This window comes from Loxodonta africana, chromosome 10 (assembly GCF_030014295.1).
Source record: "Loxodonta africana isolate mLoxAfr1 chromosome 10, mLoxAfr1.hap2, whole genome shotgun sequence".
Classification (NCBI taxonomy): Eukaryota; Metazoa; Chordata; class Mammalia; order Proboscidea; family Elephantidae; genus Loxodonta; species Loxodonta africana.
Window position 1 is genome coordinate 12,779,478 of NC_087351.1, and position 23,507 is coordinate 12,802,984.

At 40.2% G+C, this 23,507-nt stretch overlaps 1 protein-coding gene across 6 annotated transcripts in view; it reads left to right on the forward strand.

The window, feature by feature from the left end:
* TTBK2 (tau tubulin kinase 2) overlaps nt 1-23,507 on the forward strand; it is a 213,527-nt gene that overhangs the window by 149,829 nt on the left and 40,191 nt on the right. For all 6 annotated transcript variants that reach the window (XM_010598383.3, XM_010598382.3, XM_023558734.2 and 3 more), the window contains 3 exons: nt 3,485-3,577; nt 4,436-4,561; nt 19,739-19,896. In XM_010598383.3, the coding sequence (XP_010596685.1) occupies nt 3,485-3,577; nt 4,436-4,561; nt 19,739-19,896 (377 nt within the window). The remainder of the gene's footprint in view (nt 1-3,484; nt 3,578-4,435; nt 4,562-19,738; nt 19,897-23,507) is intronic.

Consider the following 23,507-nt stretch of genomic DNA (forward strand, 5'->3'; position numbering starts at 1 on the left):
AAACTCAATACCTCTTAAGGAAAAACTCCCCATTTTCTCCTCCACCCACCTCTAGTAACCACTAATAAACTTTCTCCCTAGGCATTTGTCTCTTTTAGATATCTCATATAAGTAGGGTTATACAATATTTGTCCTTTTGTGTCTGACTTATTTCACTCAACATAGTGTTTTCAAGGTTCACCCTTGTTGTACCATGTATCAAAACTTCATTTCTCTTTATGGCTGAATACTACTCCATTGCATGTATATACTACATTTTGTTTATCCATTCATCTGTTCATGGACACTTGGGTTGTATCTATCCTTTGGCTATTGTGAATAATGCTGCTGTGAACATTGGTGTGCACGTATCTGTTTGAGCTCCTGCTTTCAAGTCTTTTGGTATATGTTTAGGAGTGGAATTGCTGGGTCATATGGTAATTCAGTTTAACTTTTTTTATAATTTTTATTGTGCTTTAAGTGAAAGTTTACAAATCAATTCCATCTCTCACACAAAAACCCATGTACACCTTGCTACACACTCCGAATTATTCTCCCCCTAATGAGACAGCCTGCTCTCTCTACTCTCTCTTTTCGTGTCCATTTTGCCAGCTTCTAACCCCCTCCACCCTCTCATCTCCTCTCCAGGCAGGAGATGCCAACATAGTCTCAAGTGTCCACCTAATCCAAGAAGTTCACTCCTCACCAGCATCCTTTTCCAACCCATTGTCCAGTCCAATCCATATCTGAAGAGTTTGCTTTGGGAATGGTTCCTGTCCTGGGCCAACAGAAGGTCTGGGGGCCATGACCACTGGGGTTCTTCTAGTCTCAGTGAGACCATTAAGTCTGGTCTTATGAGAATTTGGGGTCTGCATCCCACTGCTGTCCTGCTCCCTCAGGGGTTCTCTGTTGTGTTCCCTGTCAGGGCAGTCATCGGTTGTAGCCGGGCACCATCTAGTTCTTCTGGTCTCAGGATGATGTAGTCTCTGGTTCATGTGGCCCTTTCTGTCTCTTGGGCTCTCGTAATCGCCTTGTGTCCTTGGTGTTCTTCATTCTCCTTTGATCCAGGTGGGTTGAGACCAATTGATGCATCTTAGATGGCTGCTTGCTAACGTTTAAGACCCCAGCCGCCACTCTTCACAGTGGGATGCAGAATGCTGTTTAACTTTTTGAGGAACCACCAAACTGTTTTCCACAGTGGCTGTACCATTTTACATCCCACCAGCAGTGGACGAGGGCTCTAATTTCTCCACATCTTTGTCAGCACTTGTTATTTTCCTTTTTTCTGATAATTGCCGTCTTAGTGAGTGTGAAGTGTATCTCATTGTGAAGGATGTTCATTTTGAGATAAACATACAAATTTTCAGAGATAGTAATAGCTATGTAAGCATTTTTTTTAGTTTAAAGGGTAGAGGTTTCTTCTAAAAGCCTTTCCTGCTTATTGTGTACTAACTGTTGCACTGTTAACCTGCTTATTATTTATGTCACTCAGCTAACCTTGGTAGATGAATTTCATAGTGTATGCCAGTGGTTCTTAATCTTCTTGTCTGTTCCCACCACACCTGCAGAGTAGGACTCATTACACAGTAACAGCTTCACGATAATGATTGTCACTCTACGTGGTGACACACAAGTGCAGCTAGTGGAACCTCCAGAGGTGCTTCTCTAATTTAAAAAGGTTTCCCAGATAATTCTAATGTGCTTCTCTCTTCCATACTCCTCAACCCTGATTTAATCATCTATAAAAATCATACACCCCGTTTCTCTTTTTTTTTTTGCTACTAGTAAAATATGAGCACGAGTAATTCCCCAGCAACGCAAGGACTTTTCAAAACACGTACACTCTGTTCACTCTGTCTCCTTGTTGCCCTACATTTTAATCCTATATTAATGTTCGTTTTAACTCAGTACTTTGAAGAAATTATTTTACTTCCTTCCTGTACTTTGGCTGTTAGGAAGATTTTTGTCCATTTAATTGTTGCTTTGTATTTAATTTGCTCTTTTTCTTTGGCGGCTTTTAAAATCTTTGGTGTCCTGCAGATATACTGATAGGCGTGGGTTCCTTTGTATTGATTCTGTTTGGGATTTTTTTGTGCTTCCTAAATCTGAATGTTCATGTCTTTCATCAATTCTGGAAAATTCTCAGACATTATTTCTTTCCATATTGCCCCTCTCCCTTTCTCTCTGTACTTTTTTCCAGATCTCCAAATTTTATGTTAGACCTTATTCTGTCCTCCATGTCTCCTGAATTCACTTCCAGATTTTCTAACTCTATGTCCTATAGGGTCGCTATGAGTCGGAATCTACTCGGCGGCACTGGGTTTGTTTTTTTTATGTCTCTATGCTGCAGTCTAGATAATTTCTTCAGATTTATATTTTAGTTCATTCATTCTTTTTCTGCTGTATTTGGTCAGCTCTTTAACCTGTCCATTGAGTTTTTAATTTTTGTAGTTGTACTTTTTATTTTTAGATATTCTTTTTGCTTTTTCAAAACTAATTTCTTTGTTTTGATAGAATACGGTTCATTTCTCATTACTTTGATTTCTTTTTTTTATTTAAACATTTTAAATGTTCTTGTTTCATATTGTATATCCTATCTATCCTATAATTCCATTTTGAAAACTCTTGCATATCTAATTCTGCTCTTTGTAATTTCTTCTGACTTTAGCTTGTGGTAGCCAGCTTCTTAATGTGTTTTATAATTTTGAATAATGAGCTTATGTTTGGTGGGGCTTTATCTAAAGGACTCCTGTGAGACCTAGATTTAAGGGTGCTTTTATGTCCAGAGGATTTTTTCATTTGCCTTTGCCATTTCTGTGTGACATCTTCACCCAGAAAACACTCAAAAAGTTAATTTCTGGGCTTGATTTTCCAGATCACACAGATGGTATAAATTCTCAGGACAGATTTTTTTTAACCATTCACTTTATCCCTTGGATAGTAGTTGAATTTTATAGAAAAAAAATTTCTGCAAGGTAACTTACATACCAAATATTGCACTAAGAATTTAGCCATTTGAGGGTCCTGGTTATATGGTGGGAGTGTGGGGGAGTGTTTTCAGTTACAGCTCCTGTCCTGTGTAGGCCCAATGCCTTTGTGCCTGTTCACTTCCTGGTTGATAAAACCTATGACACATGCCTCCAGAGCAACCAAAGACAAAGTTTCATCACCAGCTTGTTTCTACCTCTCTTTATATTTTGACCCTTAGGGTTTCCCTTACATTTTAATGAACTCATTTATTAATTAATAGGCTACTATATTATTTTCAGCATTTCTGGACTTTTGGATGTTCTTTATATCAAAAAGATTTTCAAAATATCTATTTTGCCATATAGATAGCTATATATATGTAGATCTAGAGATATATTTACTAGATAACTTTATGGAAAATACATTTACGTTTTTAGGTCTAGTAAGATGAGACCAAATGTTTAGGCCTCAGACAGTATACTGTCCTCACAAGGAGTGATACTGTATTGTGACTGAATTCTCTCTGTTTATGCAGGAAATGGGAAGACATGATGACCTCTGGTCTTTGTTCTACATGGTGGTGGAGTTTGTGGTTGGTCAGCTGCCTTGGAGGAAAATAAAGGACAAGGTAGTTCTGGAGATTGAGATGTCAGTTTTGGTAGGGAAAAGAATAAAGATTTCTTCTGACCAAACATTTTGTTGAGAATCTACTTAAGTATAAGAATTAAAATTTACAACTACTTTAACTGTATTCCAACAGTCTGTTTTTCTCTCTGTGAGCAGATACTAACCAAAGAAACCAAACCCAGTGCCATCAAGTCGATTCCGACTCATAGCGACCTTATAGGACAGAGTAGAACTGCCCCATAGAGTTTCCAAGGAGCGCCTGGCGGATTTGAACTGCCAGCCCTTTGTTTAGCAGCCGTAGCCCTTAACCACTACGCCACCAGGGTTTCCGAGCGGATACTAGAGATCTAATTAATGTTATGACTATCCTGTGTACATGGGAGAAATGTACGACTTTAAGTACATTCTTTACCTCTGTTTGATTTCTAGCACTCCCTCTTAGCCTTTATCTTTACTAGGTCTCTGTTTTTATTTGTTTTGTTTGTTTGTTTTAGTTATAAGTCAAGTAAGCTTTTAGTTTTGAACTGCCACATTATATAGCTTGATTTGAAAGTTGTGAACACATATGTGTTGGTAAAGAAAAGTAGAACAGATTTAAGATCAACTCTTTCTTCTGGGCAACTATCAATTCAGTGCTGCAGAACTCTGAGTTACCCTTTTGGTTCTGCATTAGAGTCTGTTCTTCCCCCTTTTAAAGTACTGTGCATTAAGCTATTAGTAAGAGCGGAGTTCTTGCTTTATCCTTAGTTATCCACTATCTTGTTACCCAGTACATACCCTTGAGACCATTACTGAGGGGCTCTTAATGTATAGATGCCAAGAGAAATTGACTTTGCTTCCTTTTCTCTTTACTTCCCAGGAGCAAGTAGGCTCTATTAAGGAGAGATATGAACACAGGCTCATGTTGAAACATCTCCCTCCAGAATTCAGCGTCTTTCTGGACCATATATCATCTTTGGATTATTTTACAAAACCAGACTACCAGGTAATCATATTGTGAGCTCCGTGGGTTAGTTCTTCTCCCTTAGCCTCTGCCTTCACTCATTACAGCTTTATGGGCATTGTAAACGAGTATGAAAGATCCCTAGAAAATACAATTTTGGTGTATCCGAGCACCGTGGTGTAATTAACTGACGATGACCTTGTCAGTGTGTGTGTCTTTTCCCTCCCCTCTGGATTTAAAGTTTTAGATTTGCTCATCATAATAACAGATTTCATTGTTCCTGCTGTGATTCATCTGGTACAGAGAACTGTTGAGAGTTCAGATATATGTAAATTCTGTAGCTAATTTTTTGACCGAGGGCAGTGTTCAACTAGGTAATGTATCTGTTGGGCCTTAAGGGCTGCATATCATATGTTCACATGCTGTGGAACAGCAGTCAGTGAAGATTACTGGCTCCGTTTTGTCTGTGGTCAGTGAATCATTTCCTTAGAGCATCAGTTGATGAGGCCTTGTAAGGGTCAGCTAGATTTACCACAAATGGCATCCCTAACCGCAACCAGCCATATTGCGAAGATGCTTTTGCTCTTAGGGAGAACTTGGTCAGGGCTTAATGCAAACTGATTGCTATCACTGAAAACATAAATGGAGCCACACATCGATTAATAATAAAATAATAATAATAAGTGTACCATTTTTATCTGCAAAGGACAAGACATAGATTCTACTGCCTGTTAATGGAGCTTTGTCTTTATGGCTATGTTCTAAAGTGTTGTCAGGATAACCCAGTCAAAAGACTAAGACTGTCTACAAGCATGGTGAATTTATTTGCTTAATTATTTCTGTGTGAAATTGCAGTTCTTGTATAAAATAAAAACAGGCTATAAAGGACAGTGGCAACATACAACCTTGGATCCTTTAAAGCCCTAAGTGGGCAAGCTTGTCATCCTCTTCCCATATAGCTGTTTGCTTTATAAACTATATAGAGTGTCTGACAAGTGAAGACTAAGGTGAGCCTGACCCAAGCCATGGTGTCTTCCATCACCTCATATGCATTTGAAAGCTGAACAGTAAATAAGGAGGACCGAGGAAGAATTGATGCCTTTGAATTATGCTGTTTGTGAAGAATATTGAATACACCACACACTGCCAGAAAAATGAACAAATCCGTCTTGAAAGAAGTACAGCCAGAATGCTCCTTAGAAGCAAGGATGGTGAGGCTTTGTCTCATGTACTTCAGACATATTATCAGGAAGGGCCCGTCCCTGGAGAAGGACATCATGCTTGGTAGCGTAGAGGGTCAGTGAAAAAGAGGGAGACCCTCAACGAGATGGATCGACACAGTGGCTGCAGCAGCAGTGAGCTCAAACATAGCAACAGTTGTGAGGATGGCACAGGACCAGGCAGTGTTTCATTCTGTTACATGTGGGGTCGCTGTAAGTCAGAACCAACTCGATGGCACCTAACAACAACAACAAGTGGAGAAAATACCTTGTATACAGGTTGCTTTGGAATGTTTTCTTATATTTACATTATATATGTAGTTTCTGAAATATATAGAGTTCACATTACTTTCAGTAAAATAATGAAATTTTACTTTAATGATTAGATTCAGAGGAGCTGAAATGTTCTAACTGGCCCATCTTGGGTGCTAATAATTATTTTTATTGACAGAATTTGCCTGGAGATATAAAAATTTAGCACAGTAAAAAAATTCTGGTCACACATTTTCCTCTTAGCTATGCTATAATCTAAAGAAGACAATCATATTCAGCAGGTAAAGTTTGAAATTTAGACTATAATTAATTTTATTTAAATTAACCAATTATTGTTCTCAAGCTTTTCGTTTGGATGTTCTCTTAGAAACTTCTGTATCTATCACCTAATAACAAAACAATGTATAGTAATTTTTCTGTTTTTAAACAAGAGAGAGCAGGCATCACATTTTCTCTGTTTCACGAATCCCATAGTCTCGTTCTTTCCTGCTCCCTGATCTTCCGTCAACAGTGAGTGGAAGCAGAGGGCAAGGTGGGTGGGAGAAGGATAGTTGGGGAAGAGATGCGGGTGTAAGCCACCTTTTTGCCCTGCGGCGTCCTTCCAGCACCGTCTACATCTGTGCCATCTGCCACACACACAAAAATTCAAAGGTCCCAGATGAGTTATCAAAGAACAGTCTAAAAAAGTGAATTTGGAGTGGAGAGACAATAAATCAAATAACCAGTGCCACACCTTTGTAAAAAATATCCGTTGGCCATGCTTGTGGGGTCTATTTCTGGACTCCATGTTCTGTTCCACCTATATGATCTGTATGTCTGTTGCTGTGCCAGTGCAGCTGTCTTAAAGTCAGGTGGTGTCATTCCTGCAACTTTATCCTTCATTTTCTAAACTTGGCTATTCTAATTTCTTTGTGGAATTTTAATTATGAACTCAATTTCTGCAAATAGTTACAGAACTGTTAATGTTACCTTGTCAGGGGTCCCCAGGACCACCCCCATGTTTGGAGATTTGATAGAAGAAATCATGGGACTCAGCGTATAGCTGAGATTTATTACGGTGACGTAGTAAAGGTTTACAATCGGACGATGAGGGAAACAGGCAGAATTTGGGGAAAACTATTCAAACTTCCTTATACTCTCTCCCTCCCATGAGGAGTCACAAAGAGCACACTCTTGCCTTAACTATGAGAATGGAGCAACATGTGTGTGATGTTTCTACACAGGGAATCTGATTAGAGACTCAGTGCCCAAGAGTTTTACTGGGGACTGGTCATGTAAGTGGAGCCCTAGTGGCACAGTGGTTAAAGCACTCTGCTGTTAGTCAGAAGGTCAGTGGTTCAAACCCACCAGCTGCTCCATGGGAGAAACATGTAGCAGTCTGCATCTGTAAAGATCTACAGCCTTGGAAACCCTATGGGACAGTTCTTCTGGGTCCTTTTGGGTTGCTATGTGTCAGGATCGACTCAGTGGCTGTGGGGTTTTTTTTTTTTTTAGTTTGGGTCACGTAGGCACTCACTCTTAGCACATACCAAAATTCTAGATTCTTAACAGTGTTCAGCATAGAGCACATTGTTTGTACAGTCTAAGCACAGTAAACCACCCTTACATCTCAGTTAGGGAATGGTAGGAGTGCTCCCTAAGCCCGTGTTCCCAAGCAGTGCTGACATCCCCTGCTATAATTGTAGATTTGTCTTATTCTCCTTTCACTCTTTCAATTTTTGCTTCGTGTGTTTCGAAGCTCTGTTTTTAGGTGCATACACATTTAGGATTGTTATGTGTTCTTGGTGAATTAACTTTTCTGTCAACATGTAAATGTCCTCTTCCACCCCTAGTTATCTTCTTTGCTCTGAAGTCCACTTTGTTTGCTATTAATAATGTCCTTCCAGATTCATTCTGATTAGTGTTCACATGGTATATATTTTTTATTCTTTTACTTTTAGCCTTTACTCGTTTTCTTTGAAACGAGTGTCTTGTAGATAGCATACAGTTGGGTCAAGGCTTTTTTTCTGTCCATTCTGTTCATTTTTTTTCTAGCCCCACATTTGGGGCTTGGCTTAAATGGTAACTTTGCAGAGAGACCTTCCCTGACCACTTAGCATGAGGTGAAGTTGAAAAGAGAGGCAGAGGCCAGATGATGCAGGGCCTTTTAGGCATTGGTAAAGATTTTGGATTTTATTCTCAGTGCAACAAGAAGCCTTTGAAGTGTTATAAACAGGAGCATGATGGTCCACTTTGTGTTTTAAGAGGATTACTTTTCAGTTGTGTACATTCAAATGAGGCAAAGGGGGAATTGGAGACTCGTTAGGAAGGTATTGAGATAGGCTGAGCTATGCTGAACACAGCAGAAATTCATTTCTTGATCACATAACTACGTCAAGTTGGGTGGCTCTCCTAGGCAGCTTTCTAGCAGTAACTTGGAGATCCAGACCCTGTCCATATTGTGGTGCTGTCATTTTCAGTACATGGCCTCTGCAGTCATTAGGAAGGGTCTCTGGATGGTGCAAATGGCTAATGCACTCAGCTGCTAACCAAAAGGTTGGCGGTTCAAGCCCACCCAGACGTACCTCAGAAGAAACCCCTGGCGATCTACTTCTGAAGAATCAGCCATTGAAAACCCTGTGGGGCACAGTTCTACTTTCACACTCAAGGGGTCACCATAAGTGGCAATTAATTCTGTGGCATCTAGTATTGGTACAGGTACAGTCATCAGAAAGGAGAAGAGCACGCATGGATGATAGCCTAGAGGTTTTATTGCCAGTCCTGTTAGTGATATGCAATACTTTGGCACAGATCTAACTGCAGGGGGCCTGGGAAATAGTCTTTCCTTGTGGCCAGGGGGCAAGAGATGATGATGGCCTTGACTTGGGTGTAAGCAGTGGAGATGGAGAATAAAAAATCTTGTTTCTCCCTTTTTTTTTTTTTAGTTCTATGTAATAGTATATATGTAACATAAAATTTGCCATTTTTAAGTGTACGATTCAGTGATATTAATTACATTCACATTGTTGCGCAGCCATCACCACTATCTGTTTCTAAAATGTTTTCATCAGCCCAAACAGAATCTCAGTACTCAGTCCCCTCCCCTCCTAGCCCCTGGTAACCACTAATCTACGTTGGTCTCTATGTATTTGCCTGTTCCAAATATTTCATATATGTGCAATCAGGGGATGTGCTAACGGAGCCGAAGGGCAGACAGAATCACAGGCAGAGTCACAGACACATTAAAAATGTCTTCAGGGTTCATCCATGTAGTAGCATGTATCAGTACTTCATTTCTCTTTGTGGCTGAATAATGTCCTACTGTATGTGTGTACCACATTTTTTTGCTTATCCATTCGTCTGTTAATGGACACTTGGGTTGTTTCCACCTGTTGACTGTTGTGAATAATGCTGCAGTGGACATTGGTGTACAAGCCTTGCTTCTATCTCTTTGACCTTGTCTCCTTTGATTCCGCATTGTACTTATGTGATCCAACTATATTGTACCCCTTGATACAGTCAAAATGGGCCTACCAGCCATTCTACCAGCATGCCCTGCCTGGAATGCCTTCGTTTCATAACTCTGCTTGTCTTATTAAATTGAAAGCCCAACTCAGATGCCGGCTCCTGCACAGTCTCCTCCTGTTCTTTCCATACAGGAGTGCTTTCTTCCATTCCGCTCTTAAAGCAGCACTTTGTATCTCTGCCTAGGTAAGCTCCTTTAGAGCTAGGACTTTGTGCATTTTCCTCAGATTCCTAAAGAACTTAGCACAATGATAGACATTTAATCAAAGTTTGCCACATTGAACTAAATCAATTTAACCTGATCCTTGCGTCTGTATCCCTGAAGACAGGACTATGTTTTGCTCACCTTTGTATTCCTACCACTCAGGACAATAGGTATTCAACGTGTCTCTGAATCAGTCAATGGAAATTTGCTGTAACTATGGAGTATAGTAGAGTCACAGCAAATTTGTTTATTTGATTCACTTGAAATCAACAATGTATTCAGGAGGAAGAAAGAACATATTTAACATGCCTGTGATCTTGGGCTCAGTTAGCATGTGCACTGTGGCGAAGGTGATGGTGCACTGCCCTCGTGAGTCTGCTAGGTCCTTGGTCTGTCTCTCATCAGGCAACCCAGCCTCAGGCTATACTAAGAGTGAGTCTGATGTTTAAAAGAATAGTACATTTTTTGTTAGAGTTGACCACTAAATGCAGCCAGGTTACTTCATCCTCATTCATTTAAAAATAGATTTTTTTCAGTGCTGGAGGAAAACCTGTGTTGCACCTATTCAGGCACAGTACTATTCTGTACTGTATGGGCATTTTAAGGAGCTTTCCAAGGATAATTTCAACTCCGTGCTGTTTTTGCCCTGCTTGCAGACTGGCTATAACACTTCTGTACCGGAAACAGCATTGCGCTTAAAAGACATGTTTGAATTGGTGCTTTGCTGCACACTGTTTGTGTGACCTTTCTGAACCTCAGTTTCCTTATCTGTGGGATGATAAAAACACCTACCTTATAGTGTTACAACATTTCTATGAGGTAATTATGAGAATTTTTTTGTGTGTGTGCTTTAGGTGAAAGTTTACAAATCAAGCCAGCCTCTCATGCAAAAAGTTATATATACCTTGCTGTGTACTCCTAGCTGCTCTCCCCTTAATGAGACAGCACACTCCTTCTCTCCACCCTGTGCTCCCCGTGTCCATTCACCCAGCTCCTCTTGCTTCTCATCTCGCCACCAGACAGGAGTTGCCCACATAGTCTCGAGTGTCTACTTGAGCCAAGAAGCTCACTGCTCACCAGTACCACTGTCTATCTTATAGCCCAGTCCAATCCCTGTCTGCAGAGCTGGCTTGGGGAATGGTTCCAATGTTGGGCTAACAGAGGGTCCAGGGACCATGACCATGAGCGGTCCCTTCTGTCTCAGTCAGACCGTTAAGCCTGGTCTTTTTACAGGAATTTGAGATCAGCATCCCACTGCTCTCCTGCTCCACCAGGGCTTCTCTGTTGTGTTCCCTGTCAGGGCAGTGACCGATGATAGCCAGGCACCATCTAGTTCTTCTGGCTTCAGGCTAATGGAGCCTTTTCTGTCTCTTGGGCTCATCTTTACCATATATCTTTGGTGCTCGTCATTCTCCTTTGCTCCAAGTAGGTTGAGACCAATTTATGCATCTTGGATGGCCACTTGCTAGCGTTTAAGACCCCATATGCCTCTGTGAGAATGTTTTGTAAATTGTTAAGCATCATGTGGTTTTACATGTACTCAGTGATGCTGCCCTTGCTTGTGATTATCTCATTTTTCTTTGTTCTGATATTGTATTTAACATGACTTTTATGTTAATACAAAGTCTTTCTATTTCCTTTATGCTGCTTTGTACTGCGAGGCAATGAGAAAATGTTGCTGACCTTTTTTATTGGCCTTGTTGGAAGCACAGAGAAACCTTAGTAGGTTGCCAGTCGGTTTGTTCTATGCGCTGATGGAGCACCTGAAAGGGAAGCATTGGTGGCAGTCAACAGTGTTGACTAAGCAACCATGCTGCCTCCTACTGCCTCAGGTCCTGCAGCACAGGACAACGCACCCTGGGGGCACTCCTGAGTTGCCTTTAAAAAACAAAAAAAAGCTATTGCTGTTGAGTCATTCTGACTCTTTGTGACCCTATAGGACAGAGTAGAACTGCCCCCTAGGGTTTCCAAGGCTGTAATTTTTACCGGGACACCCTGGTGGTGTAGTGGTTAAGAAGTATGGCTGCTAACCAAAAGGTCGGTAGTTTGAATCTACCAGCCCCTCCTTGGAAACCCTAGGAGGCACCTCTACTCTGTCCTATAGGGTCACTATGAGTCGGAATTGACTTGGTGGCAGCGGCCTTTAGTCTTTACGGAAGCAGACTGCCACATTTGTCCTGTGGAATGGCTGGTGGGTTCGAACCAACGACCTTTCCGTTAGTAGCCAAGCACTTACCCACTGCGGCACCAGGGCTCCTGAGTTGCCTTAGTTTCTTGATATAAATGGTGAAAACAGCTAAAGCTCTGTAGCTTCTTCAACTCTTTGTTTGATCTCTGTCTTTTTCTTGTTCTGGCCTCCAGAGGATGAGTGCAGTGCAAGTTTTTTCTTTACCAATATTGCTAAAATATCCCTGAAAAGGAGAGAAGTCTACAACGTGTGCCTGTCCTTCCTACTGTTGCACCTACTTATCACCGAAGTGAGGAATTTCTTTTGCAGTAAAATGATCTGTCTTTAAATCAGCCAGGCCAACATTGCCATTGTCCTCTCCTGGTTAAGTGCTTTATTAGTCAATTAATTTATCATTAATTATCAGGGTTCTCGGTGAGTCCTCAGTATCACAAGTAACACTTGTTTTTTGCAAAGGCTGGACTTTATCTACTTTCTCTTTGAAAGGGCAAACTGGGATTTCATATGGAAGAAAATATGACACCTCCATAGGGCAGCTACTGATTGCATTTCGTGCGAAGGATGAGAGCAGGCGTGCTTCCCTAAGGTGTTACGCCTGTCAGATCCTGGCTGCTGTAAAGGATAAGGATATTCCAGGTGATGGGAGCCAGCACCACGCATGTTTGTGGGTTACACATGCTTACATATACCATCAAATTATTTTAGATAATATATTTTTCGTTGATTTGTTTTCTAGTTACTAACAGTAATACATGGCCATCCAGAAGTTTGGAAATTATAAAGATTTTAAAAATCAAAATTACTAAGAATCTTATCACTCAGACATGGTAACTAATTTTTTATGTTCTTTGTGTGTGTGTCTTGAAGAATTTTACTTCAGAAAAATCATATATATATCCCATAAGAATTAGAATAAGAAAAGCAGACTTCTGTTATTCAGAAGTGTAAGCAGACGGGAGATTAATATAAATAATCCACAATAGTAGCCAAATAAAAAGTAATACCACATTTTTACAAACTCTGCAGACCCACCTGCTTCCTCTTCCTTCCCTCTCCTCCTCCCAGCTTTTCCTTCTGCCAGCCACCTCCCCTCCCTTCAGGGAAGATTCACCTTCCTGGTGGTGTTAGGTTTCTAGTGTTTCTCAGACTGTTTTTCCAGTGACTTCTAGTGCAGCAAAACACTGATACGTTTCTCAGCAGATCCAGGAATCAGCAGTTCCAGGAACGGTCATGCAGTGTCAGTCACAAGCCGAAAAGTTCTCTGTGTTCTTCTGATTTATCCTAAAGGTTCATGTTAATTTTGCTTTCTAACCTCTTTGTTTTCATTGTATTATAAAATATTATCTTAAATGTCTTACCTCTGAGTAAAGTATTCCAGGAAGCTCTACCACATTTACAGGTGACTTTAAAGTCTCTCTGTCATATGGCTTCATCCCCTGGGGGTATACATTACCCTAGTTTGAGAAACCTAGACTCTAAATTTAGAAGTTTGTATTTCTAAGCATTTATTATTAAATAAAAGAACTAAAGGAGTCAGAAGTATATAGTATTTCTGGTGATTCTCAGTGGAGAGATACGGAACATGCTGTCCTGTAGGGAGTGTGTCAGAATCATTTGGCAGGCGTCCTCATATTCTGCACTACCCCTTTTCCAGTTGGAGAATTACGTGCCATAGTGAAGCCCCTGTTCTGACGAGGAATGGTTTTATTTCTCAAGGGCGTTGGGGGTATAAAACACAATGCTGTTACTGTTGTTAGAAATCCAAACCAACCCACTGCCATCCGGCCGATTCTGACTGCCTTCCAGTTGATGTCAACTCACAGCAGCCCCTTGTGACAGAGTAGAACTGCCCCACAGAGTTTTCGAAGCTGTCCTTCTTCCAGGAACAGATTGCCAGGTCTTTCTCCTGTGGAGCCACTGGGTGGGTTTGAACCACCAACCTTTCAGCTAGCAGACAAGCGCTTTTTATCTATGTAAAATCTATGAATATTGTTCTCAAATCTATTCAAATGAGTAATGGAGTTGGAGTTTTTTAGTTTTATTATTTATCTTGGCCAAATGTGATATAATGAATTCAGTTACAAATAAAAATGAGTCCTTGGTTTTTTTCTACTCTCCCCATCGGTTAAAGTTAGTTATTTAGAACTACTCTGGTCCTGAATTAGAAATTTTGCTAGATTAGAAGTGTTGTACTCTTTAAACTATCTGGAGAGCTCTACCCAGTCCGATTTCTGTTCCCACTAGAAACTCTGCCTTTAGTGCCTCAATGCTTTTAGCTTTCCTTGTGTTTTTTCTGTTCTGTGGCCTCCATCCTTCTGCCCCCTGCTGCTGGTCTCTAATATCACCGCCATAGCAACAAACTTTCTAATTTGAGACCCAATGCCATAGGATACATTTTCTAGGAAATACAACACTGTGATAAATGTAAGAAAATAATTCCATGATAAAAGGGTATTTGGGATAAAAAATGATTAGGGTCATCTCTGTTGTAGCACAGTTCCAGCGGAGTGCTTAGCAGTCTAAGTGCACACATATTTAAAGCAAGTGCTGCCTTGGTTTTTAGAGTTAGGAGAGGGGTCTAAGGTCTGGTCTTTGAATAGACGTTTCTCCGAAAAAGGTCTAAAAATGGCCAGCACATGAAAAGCTTTTCAACATCATCAGTCATTAAAAACCCACCGCTGTTGAGTCGATTCCAGCTCATAGGGACTGCACAGGGTTTCGAAGGCTGTAAATCTCCGCAGAAGCAGACTGCCACATCTTTCTCCCGGGGAGTGGTTGGTGGTTTCGAACCACCGACCTTTCTCTCAGCTGTTAAACACTTAAACCGCTGTGTCACTAGGGCTCATTAAGTTAGGGAATGCAAATCAGAATCACAATGAAATACCACTTCACACTTCCTGTTGTTAGTCGCTGCCGCCTAGTGACCTCTGACTCGTGGTGACCTTGTGTATGACAAGACCGAACACTGCCTGCTCCTGCGCCCTCTTTATGATCGTCGGTGCATTTGAGTCCATTGTTGTAGCTGTTGTGTCCGTCCATCCCATCAAGGCTTTCCCTCACGCTTTCTGCCTCCCTTCTTGACGGCTGTAATCAAAGAGACAGATATTGGTGAGTCCTGGAGAAATTGGAACCGCACTGCTGATGGGAATGTAAAATGGTGTGTCTCCTTTAGAAACAGTCAGCGGTTCCTCAGACAGTTAAACATAGAGTTACCTTATGATCCAGGAATTCATCTCCTAGTTACATACTCAAGAGAGATAAAATGTATGTTCACATAAAATCTTGCACATGAATGTTCATAGTAGTAGTGTTCATAATAGCCATAAAGTAGAAACAAGCCATATGTCCACCAGTTAATAAATGGATATATAAAAGGTAGTATATGCACACAATGGAATGTTATTCAGCAATAAAAAGAAGTACTGGTACATCCTGCAACTTGAATGAATTTTGAAAACATTATGTTAAGTGAAAGGAGCCAGTCACAAAAGACCAGATATTTTATGATCCCATTTGTTTGAAATGTTGAGAACAGGCAAATCCATAGAGGCTGAAAGTAGATTAGTGTTTGCCTTGGGTTGGGGAAGATCCCGGGGAGATGATAGGATTCGGGGGTGGTGAATAAGGGATGCAGGGTTTCTTTTAGGAATAATAAAAATACTCTAAAATTGATGGTGGTGATGGATGCACAACTCTGTAAATATGCAAAATGCTTTTTAAAGTAAATTGAGTGACTGGCTTTAACTTAGTGAATTGGATGATACGTGAATTAAATCTTAATAAAGCTGTTAAAAAATGTTTTGTTTTGGCCCTGTTAAGTTTAAAATGTTGGTTAGACCTCCAAGTGGACATGTTAAGTTGGCATTTGTGTTGTGTGTGTGTGTGTGTGTAAATAAATTTGGAAATCATCAGCATATAGTCATAAGACTGGATGAGATCATATAGGAGATAGGCTAGAATCTAGATCAGGGGTTGGCAAACTACAGCCTGCTGGCCAAATCCATCCCACCATCTGGTTTTGTATGGTTTGTAAGCTCAGAATGTTTTTTACATTTCTAAGGGGTTAATAATAATCAAAAGAAGAGTAATATTTCATGACATGTAAAAGTAATTCAAATGTAGGTGTTTGTAAAGTTTTATTTGAACACAGCCATGCTCACCCATTTACATAATGACTATGGCTGCTTTCACTCTACAATAACAAAACTGAGTAGTTTTGCCTAAGACATTTACTTTCGGTCCATGTGCAGAAGTTTACTGACCCCTTACTCAGTAGAGAAGTTGGCCAAGGCCTGAGTGAGCCCTCATGTATTCCAGCATTTACAGAAGTTAGGTAAAAAAATAGAAGCCAGCAAAAGGAGACTGAATGGAATGGCCAGGGGATAACAAGGAGGGAAAAAAAATACAGTATGGTCATATTTGTGTAAAAAGAAAGTACACAAATATGTATTTGCACATGCATTAAAAAGTTTCTGTAGGATACAGGTTTTTTATTTGAAAGGATGTATAAGAATCTATTAACAGTGGAATGAGAAGCTATTACCTCTTGATGAATGAGACCAGAAATTGGGCAAAGTGGAGCAGCTTTTACTTTTTACATTATACTCCTTACTACTATTTGAATTTTCTTACCATGAGAAAATTTTACTTTATAATTTAAAAAAACAAAAAAGAAACTTAAATTGACATAATTATTAAGTAGAGTACTAGGATTTGAGTTCTGGTTTGTCTGACTCGAAAGTCGTGCCCTTTCCACTGTGTCAGTTGAGTATGTAATTGTTGATTTTGATGGCCATGGGTTGGGTTTCCTGGGAGGAGGTGAGGCTTACAATAAATTTTAAGATAAATATGGTAGAATAAAATAGAAAGGAACCTTAGAGGTTGACTTCTGGGTAGAGTTCATAGAATGAGGATAGGCACAGAGATAACTAGGAAGCAGAAAAAAAGACTGGCTAGATAAAGAAAAGTGAGTTTTATGACAAAGAACAAAGATGAACCTGCAAAACATCTCTAAACCTGGATGAATCTGGAGGGCATTACGCTGAGTAAAATAAATCAATCACAAAGTCAATCATAAAAGGACAAATACTGTATGAGACCACTATTATAAAAATGTTTTACACAGAAAAAAAAAGCAATCTTTGATGGTTACGAAGGAGGGGAGGGGTAAAACCAGAAACCCAAACCTGTTGCTGTCGAGTCGATTTTGACTCATAGTGACCCTATGGGGTGGGGTAGGGAGGGAAAAACACTAACTAGATAGTAGTTAAGTGATAACTTTGGTGACAGGTAAGACAGAACACATAGTTCTGGGGAAGTCAGCACAACTTGAGCAGGGTAAAGTTATAGAAGCTTCACAGACACATGCAAACTCCCCGAAGGACCGAGCTACTGGTGTGAGGGCTGGGGACCATGGTCTCAGGGAATATCTAGCTCAACTGGCATAACGTAGTTTAAAGAAAATGTTCTACATTCAACTATGGTTGAGGAGTGTCTGGCGGAAACCCTGGTGGCATAGTGGTTAAGTGCTACAGCTGCTAACCAAGAGGCTGGCAGTTCAAATCCGCCAGGTGCTCCTTGGAAACTCTAGGGGGCAGTTCTGCTCTGTCTACACGGTTGCTATGAGTCAGAGCCGACTCCACGGCAGTGGTTTGGGGTCTTAAAAGCCTGGGAGTAGCCATCTAAGATACATCTCCTGATCTCATCCTGGCTGGAACAAAGGAAAATGAGAACAACCAAAGACATGAGGGAAAGATTAGTCCAAATGACTAATGGACCACAACTACCATAACATCTGCCAGACTGAGCCCAGAACAACTAGATGGTGCCTGGCTACCACCACCGACCGCTCTGGCAGGGATCACAATAGAGGGTCCGGGACAGAGTGGGAGAAAAATGTAGAACAAAATTCAAATTCACACACACACACACACACAAGACCAGACTTGCTGGTCTGACAGAGACTAGAGAAACCCTAAGAGGATAGGCCCCAGATACCCTTTTAACCCAGTACTGGTCACTCCTGAGGTTTACCCTTCAGCTAAAAATTAGACTGGTCTATAGAGCAAACAGTGACACACATGAGGAATGTGCTCTGTAGTTCAGTCATGTATATGATACAGAAGCAAAGAAGAGAAGCCAGGAAGGGACAGGAAAATGGGACAAATGGAAACAGGGAACCCAGGGTAGAGGAGGGGAGAGTATTGACACATCGCAGGGTTGGCAGCCAATGTCACAAAACAATTTGTGTAGTAACTGTTAAACGAGAAACTAATTGCTCTGTAATCTTTCACCTAAAGCACAATTTAAAAAAGTGAATTTTAAAGGGTGAAGTTAGAGAGCACAAGAGGCTACTTGATGGAATTGAATGAAAGTCTGAGGAAGTTGAATATATGACAGTAATAGTTTCTTTGTTGGACGTAATGAGATTCAAATAATATTAGTGGAAAATTGTTTTAGTAACTGGCTAGGATGAATTAGAGTAGTAGAAATATGTGGAGACAGGGAGACCAGCTAAGAAAACTGCTGCCTTAAATCCTTTTGTATACAAAGAAAAATAGAAGTATATTTGTAAAAGCTATTACCAGTATCAGAAGCTAATAATGCAGAAAATAATTTATTCCTAAAATTAACCAGAAGCGGCAAAATTAGAAGAGCAGATGATTCTGATATGCGTAACATTTTATTGACTGCATATTAGGTAAAATCTCATTTACTGCTTGCAGCAATTGAGCTTACAAGTGGGAAAATTAAGGCTCACAAAAGAAATTTGCCCCAATTCATTTATCTAATAAGTGAGGGGAAAGGTAGAGATCAAAACTTACAGGAAAAATTTCAAGTAAAAGGGTATCGCAGAAGTCAAAATGGGATATATCTAGAGTCTTGTAATTGAAATGAAGAAAGAGAGTTTAATAATGCTACAGAAGAAATGGTTACAGTCAGTTTCTGCTATTTGTAATAGAAGACAGACAAGTTGACATTTGAGTTTATTAAATGAAAATTCAAGCAATCTGAATTTTTCCTTGAGATTTGGTGTTGAGACAAAGCATCTAGGGAAGGCAATATTCAAAACAATAAATAGGGGAAGAGTAGATTTAGAAATTAAAATAGGTATGATTCCTAAAGGTACTTAAGAAGATAGAAACAGAGAAACTCCAAGGATAGGATACTAAGAGAGTAAGCGAAAATGATAAGTAGAAAATGAAGCCATAAACACAGAGTTAAAAATGGTGGCTACAGTAAAGGATGGTCTTTGTGAGCTCTTTTTCAAGACCACATCAAAATTTAGTAATTTAAAGACAAATGTGTATATACACATATGTATAAAACAGGGCAGATTTCATGTTGATAATTTCTATATGTACACACACAGAACATTGGAAGAATGCACAATGAGATTTTCTATGCCTAGACAGACCACCTGTTGACACCAATCATATTGTTCCATCTCTAGATATTAGAGTGAACCATATAAAATTTCTCCCTTTTTTTTACACCCCCCACCAAAAAATGATCAAGAACACATACACACACACATATCACATCTCCTTCCGCCAAGCCATTATGAATACCGTGACACTTCATTGTACATCTTCCAAGAACAGAGAGATTTTCTTACCCAATTACGACACTTAGCACCACATTGGAGAAAAAGCAACATTAATTCAATGTCATCGTCCACATATAGTCCTTATTCAAATTTCTCTGATTTGTACCATCAACTATTTATTAAAGAAAATCATACTACAAAACCATTTTATGAGTCTGGAGTGCTTTTTCTTATGGGGTAAAGTGACTATTGACTTTTTTTTTTTTTCTTTGTGGTTTAGCTTCTTACCTCCGTGTTTGACAACAGCATCAAGACCTTTGGTGTGATTGAGAGTGACCCTTTTGACTGGGAGAAAACCGGAACTGATGGCTCCCTGACAACCACCACCACTTCTACACCTCCTCAGTTACACACCCGCGTGACCCCTGCCGCCATCGGGTACGACCAAAGCAGAGCCCTCAGCAGCCTCTTTCCTGGATGCGTGGCATTAGTAGAAATATCTTGTATTTCATCCAGACTCCCCCAGATCACCGAATGTCCAGACGTAGGGGAAATGCTTTGGATTCCCTTGAATTGACATTGCTGTTGTGTATGCTTTTGTTCAGTATTTTCCTAGAAAGTAATAGTAGCGCATACTATGAAGTGGGAGCTCATAGCTTATGTGACTTGTAGATGTCAAATTTATGGTAGGTGTTATTCAAAATCAGGAGGGGCATTTATTGCATTTACTGCTGAAGAATATATGGGACTCTGGAAAGAATGAGCCACAGTTACATCTAACTGTACTGTGGTTGGATCCCTGGTGGTACGAGTGGTTAAGAGCTCGGTTGCTAACCAAAAGGTCAGCAGTTCGAATCTACAACCTGCTCCTTGGAAACCATATGGGGCAGTTCTGCCCTGTCCTTTAGGATAGCTATGAGTCAGAATCGACTTGGCCGCAACGGATTTTGGGTATACTGTGCTTAAGTTTGGAAACCTTGGTGGCACAGCGGTTAATAAGAGTTTGGCTGCTAACCAAAAGGTCGGCAATTTGAATTTACCAGGTACTCCTTGGAAACCCTGTGGGGCAGTTCTGCTCTGTCCTATAGGGTCCCTATTAGTCAGAATCGACTCGACGGCAATGGGTTTAGTTTTTGTTGCCTAAGTTTTTTTTTTAAGTTTAGTGGGACCAAAACATGCAGAGTGTTTCTCTTAAGAATGATTTAATTTTCAGAGTGAAGTGGGAACGGGCTATGGTGTATTTCCCCCTCTTCTCTACGTGCATCGCATGTAGTTCCCCGTGTGTGTGTGTGTGTGTGTGTGTGTGTTTTGTTGTTGTCTTCACTCTTCCCTCCCCAGCCCATTTTTTACCTGCTCTGATGTCTTTGGCATCGACTTGACAGCAGTGGGTTTGGGATGTCTTTGAGTTATTTTGTTTAAAAAAAAAAAGTGAACAGGGAAAAATCTTCATACAACATAAGCTAATTGGGATATTTTAACAGTAATAAAAAGAAAAAAATTTTATATTAAAAGATGAGATTACTAGGGCTTGTTGTCTCAGAACAGCTTGCCTAGGCTCATATAACTCCAGATGATGTCACTGATTGTCTTGCCTAAGGCTGCTAAATGTGACACCTAAATGCACATCAGAATCACCACAGGTGTTTGTTTAAAATGTCCATTCCTGGGACCCACCCCCACCCTACTGAATCAGAATGCCTAGGAGTAGGGCTTATCTGGATTCAGGACCCACTGCCCTAGTCCAGCCACCCCATTTTACAGATGAGGAAATAACCTTAACACTGAAGTAAACCATCCAGCTTTAGGTAATTATTAGTGACAGAGTCAGTCTAGGAATTTTACTTCCTGTCTTTTTGCTTTGCCTTTCTTCTCTTTGATTGTTGTTTCAAGCCTCAAACTTGCAGAGCTCCAGGTGATGGGAATTCAGGATAGCTGAAGACAAGGAAGGCAGTTGAGGTCCCCATCTCTCAGTATTTCCTCCAAAACAGCACAGAGCAACAAGAAAGGAAAAATAAAACTTCACAAAAACCATGTCCTCAGCACGACTTGAAGATGCCCAAACTTCACAATAGCTATAAGTTAAAAGAGAAAAAAAACAGCGCCAAATGCTGGCGCTGGACCTCTCACACTCCTGCTCGCCCCACTTTGCCACAGACTTAAGACAGACTAAGATCAACTGTGAAGAAGACGCAAATGGGGCCAAAGGTTGTTCTAAAGCTACCACCAAAAAGCCTAAGCCCATCCTAACTATGAAAACACTAAAAATGTCCCAGGTAGACGAGAGTGTGAACTACAGGGAAAGAAAAATACATGAGATTCGGAACACAGAGCTTCTGCGGAAGAAAAAAGGCAAAAAAGAAAGGAGAAACACTGTCAGTTGAAGGGTAAAGGAAAAAAGATAATGTATCAGTTTGGGTCCGGTCCAGAGAGAGAAACCACACCGTAATTTGAACAGGGAAAATTGATATAAGGAATTACTTTCTTTAACAGGAAATTGGAATAATGAGGGATTGGCTAGTAAGAAATAAGGAGAACCGTAAAGAACACAGGAAAAGCTAGTATAAGGGGTAGCCACTACTCCGGGGACTGAAACTGAGCGCCCAAGGAAGAGCAGCATTCCGTCATCCTCAGGGCTGAGACCTCTCTGGAACTTGTCAGAAACATGCCTTCTAGAGCCCTGGTGGCACAGTGGTTGAGAACTTGGCTGCTGACCAGAAATCTGCCCTCCAGAACTTATTGAAAACCTGCCCTCTAGGATGATAGAGAAGACTATTCACTAGGGTGTATCTTACCAGAGGCTCTTTGTTACAACACTGTCGGGAAGTGGGAGTTAGCCAGGGAAGCTGTTGGTGGCTGCTAGCTGTGCACTGTAGAGGCCTGGCGCTAGAGAAGCCGGCCATGCTACTGCTACAGGAGACAAGCACTGAAGAGGCTACGCTGCTGCAGGAACCTGATCCTCGGGAAACGCTCAACTGCTGGAGCAGCTTGCTAAAGGAGCACGCTGGAACCTGGAGGCAGCTTTCCTTCTGTAATGTCCCTCTGGTGCCCTTTATTGACAAAGCTCCAGTGCCAACTTGAAAAGGAGAATATTTAATGGGCCTAGATCCATTTTCACAGAGCAGACAAAAAAGATTAATTTGGTGCTGAAATTCAGTAAACTGGCAGAGAGGCAAAAGGGAAAATAAAATTTAGTGACTTACAAGACAAAGAAGAACTACAGAATCAGAGAGCACAGAAACTCCCCCTGATCAGCAAAATAAGTAAAAATCCACATTGCTATACTGACAGAAAACAGGACCATTTTAACTATGAAATTTGTAAAACAATCATACCACAAAAATGAACAAAAAGATTAAGATCCATACAGGGTTACTGCAAAAAAAATCAGAAAATGAAATTCAATGTATATCAACTGAGGAAATTTCCATCAGTGAAATAGTCATGAAGAAGAAGAAAACAAAACCCTAAATGGAATTAGGTAGATTCAAGCATTTGAAAATAATGAAAAACCATCTTGAATCAGAAATTTTAAAACTAAGAACAGAAATAAATAAGTAAAGAGGAAGAAATGAAATGAGAGATGATTGAATGCAGGAAAGAAATGAAATGAGAGATGATTGAACACAGGAAAGAAATGGAAGAAAAAGCAGAAATTACCTCAATTGAAGAATATAGAGTGCACAAAGAATAGATTCAAATGAAAAATTTAATAAGAGGCACTGAATAAGGGCAGAAAAAAAATCCAGTAGAATGGAAATGAGGTAAATATTTTGAAAGAATCAGAGAGAAAGTAGTGCAAATGAGAGATAAAGAAGGAATAACGTTTGTATTGTTAGGGTCTTTAAAGAAGAAAAACAAAATAATACCAATCAGAACTGAGAAACCCAATAGCAAAAGGTTAAATTAAAAAACAGAACTAAGGTTATTTAAAAAGATTTACGTCCAAAGGTAGCAATTAGAACAAAAAGCCAAACTTTCGAAGTTTATAAGTAAAATATACACAATAATAAAATACTATGGCAGAGTTGAAATCAGACTTATCAGTCATA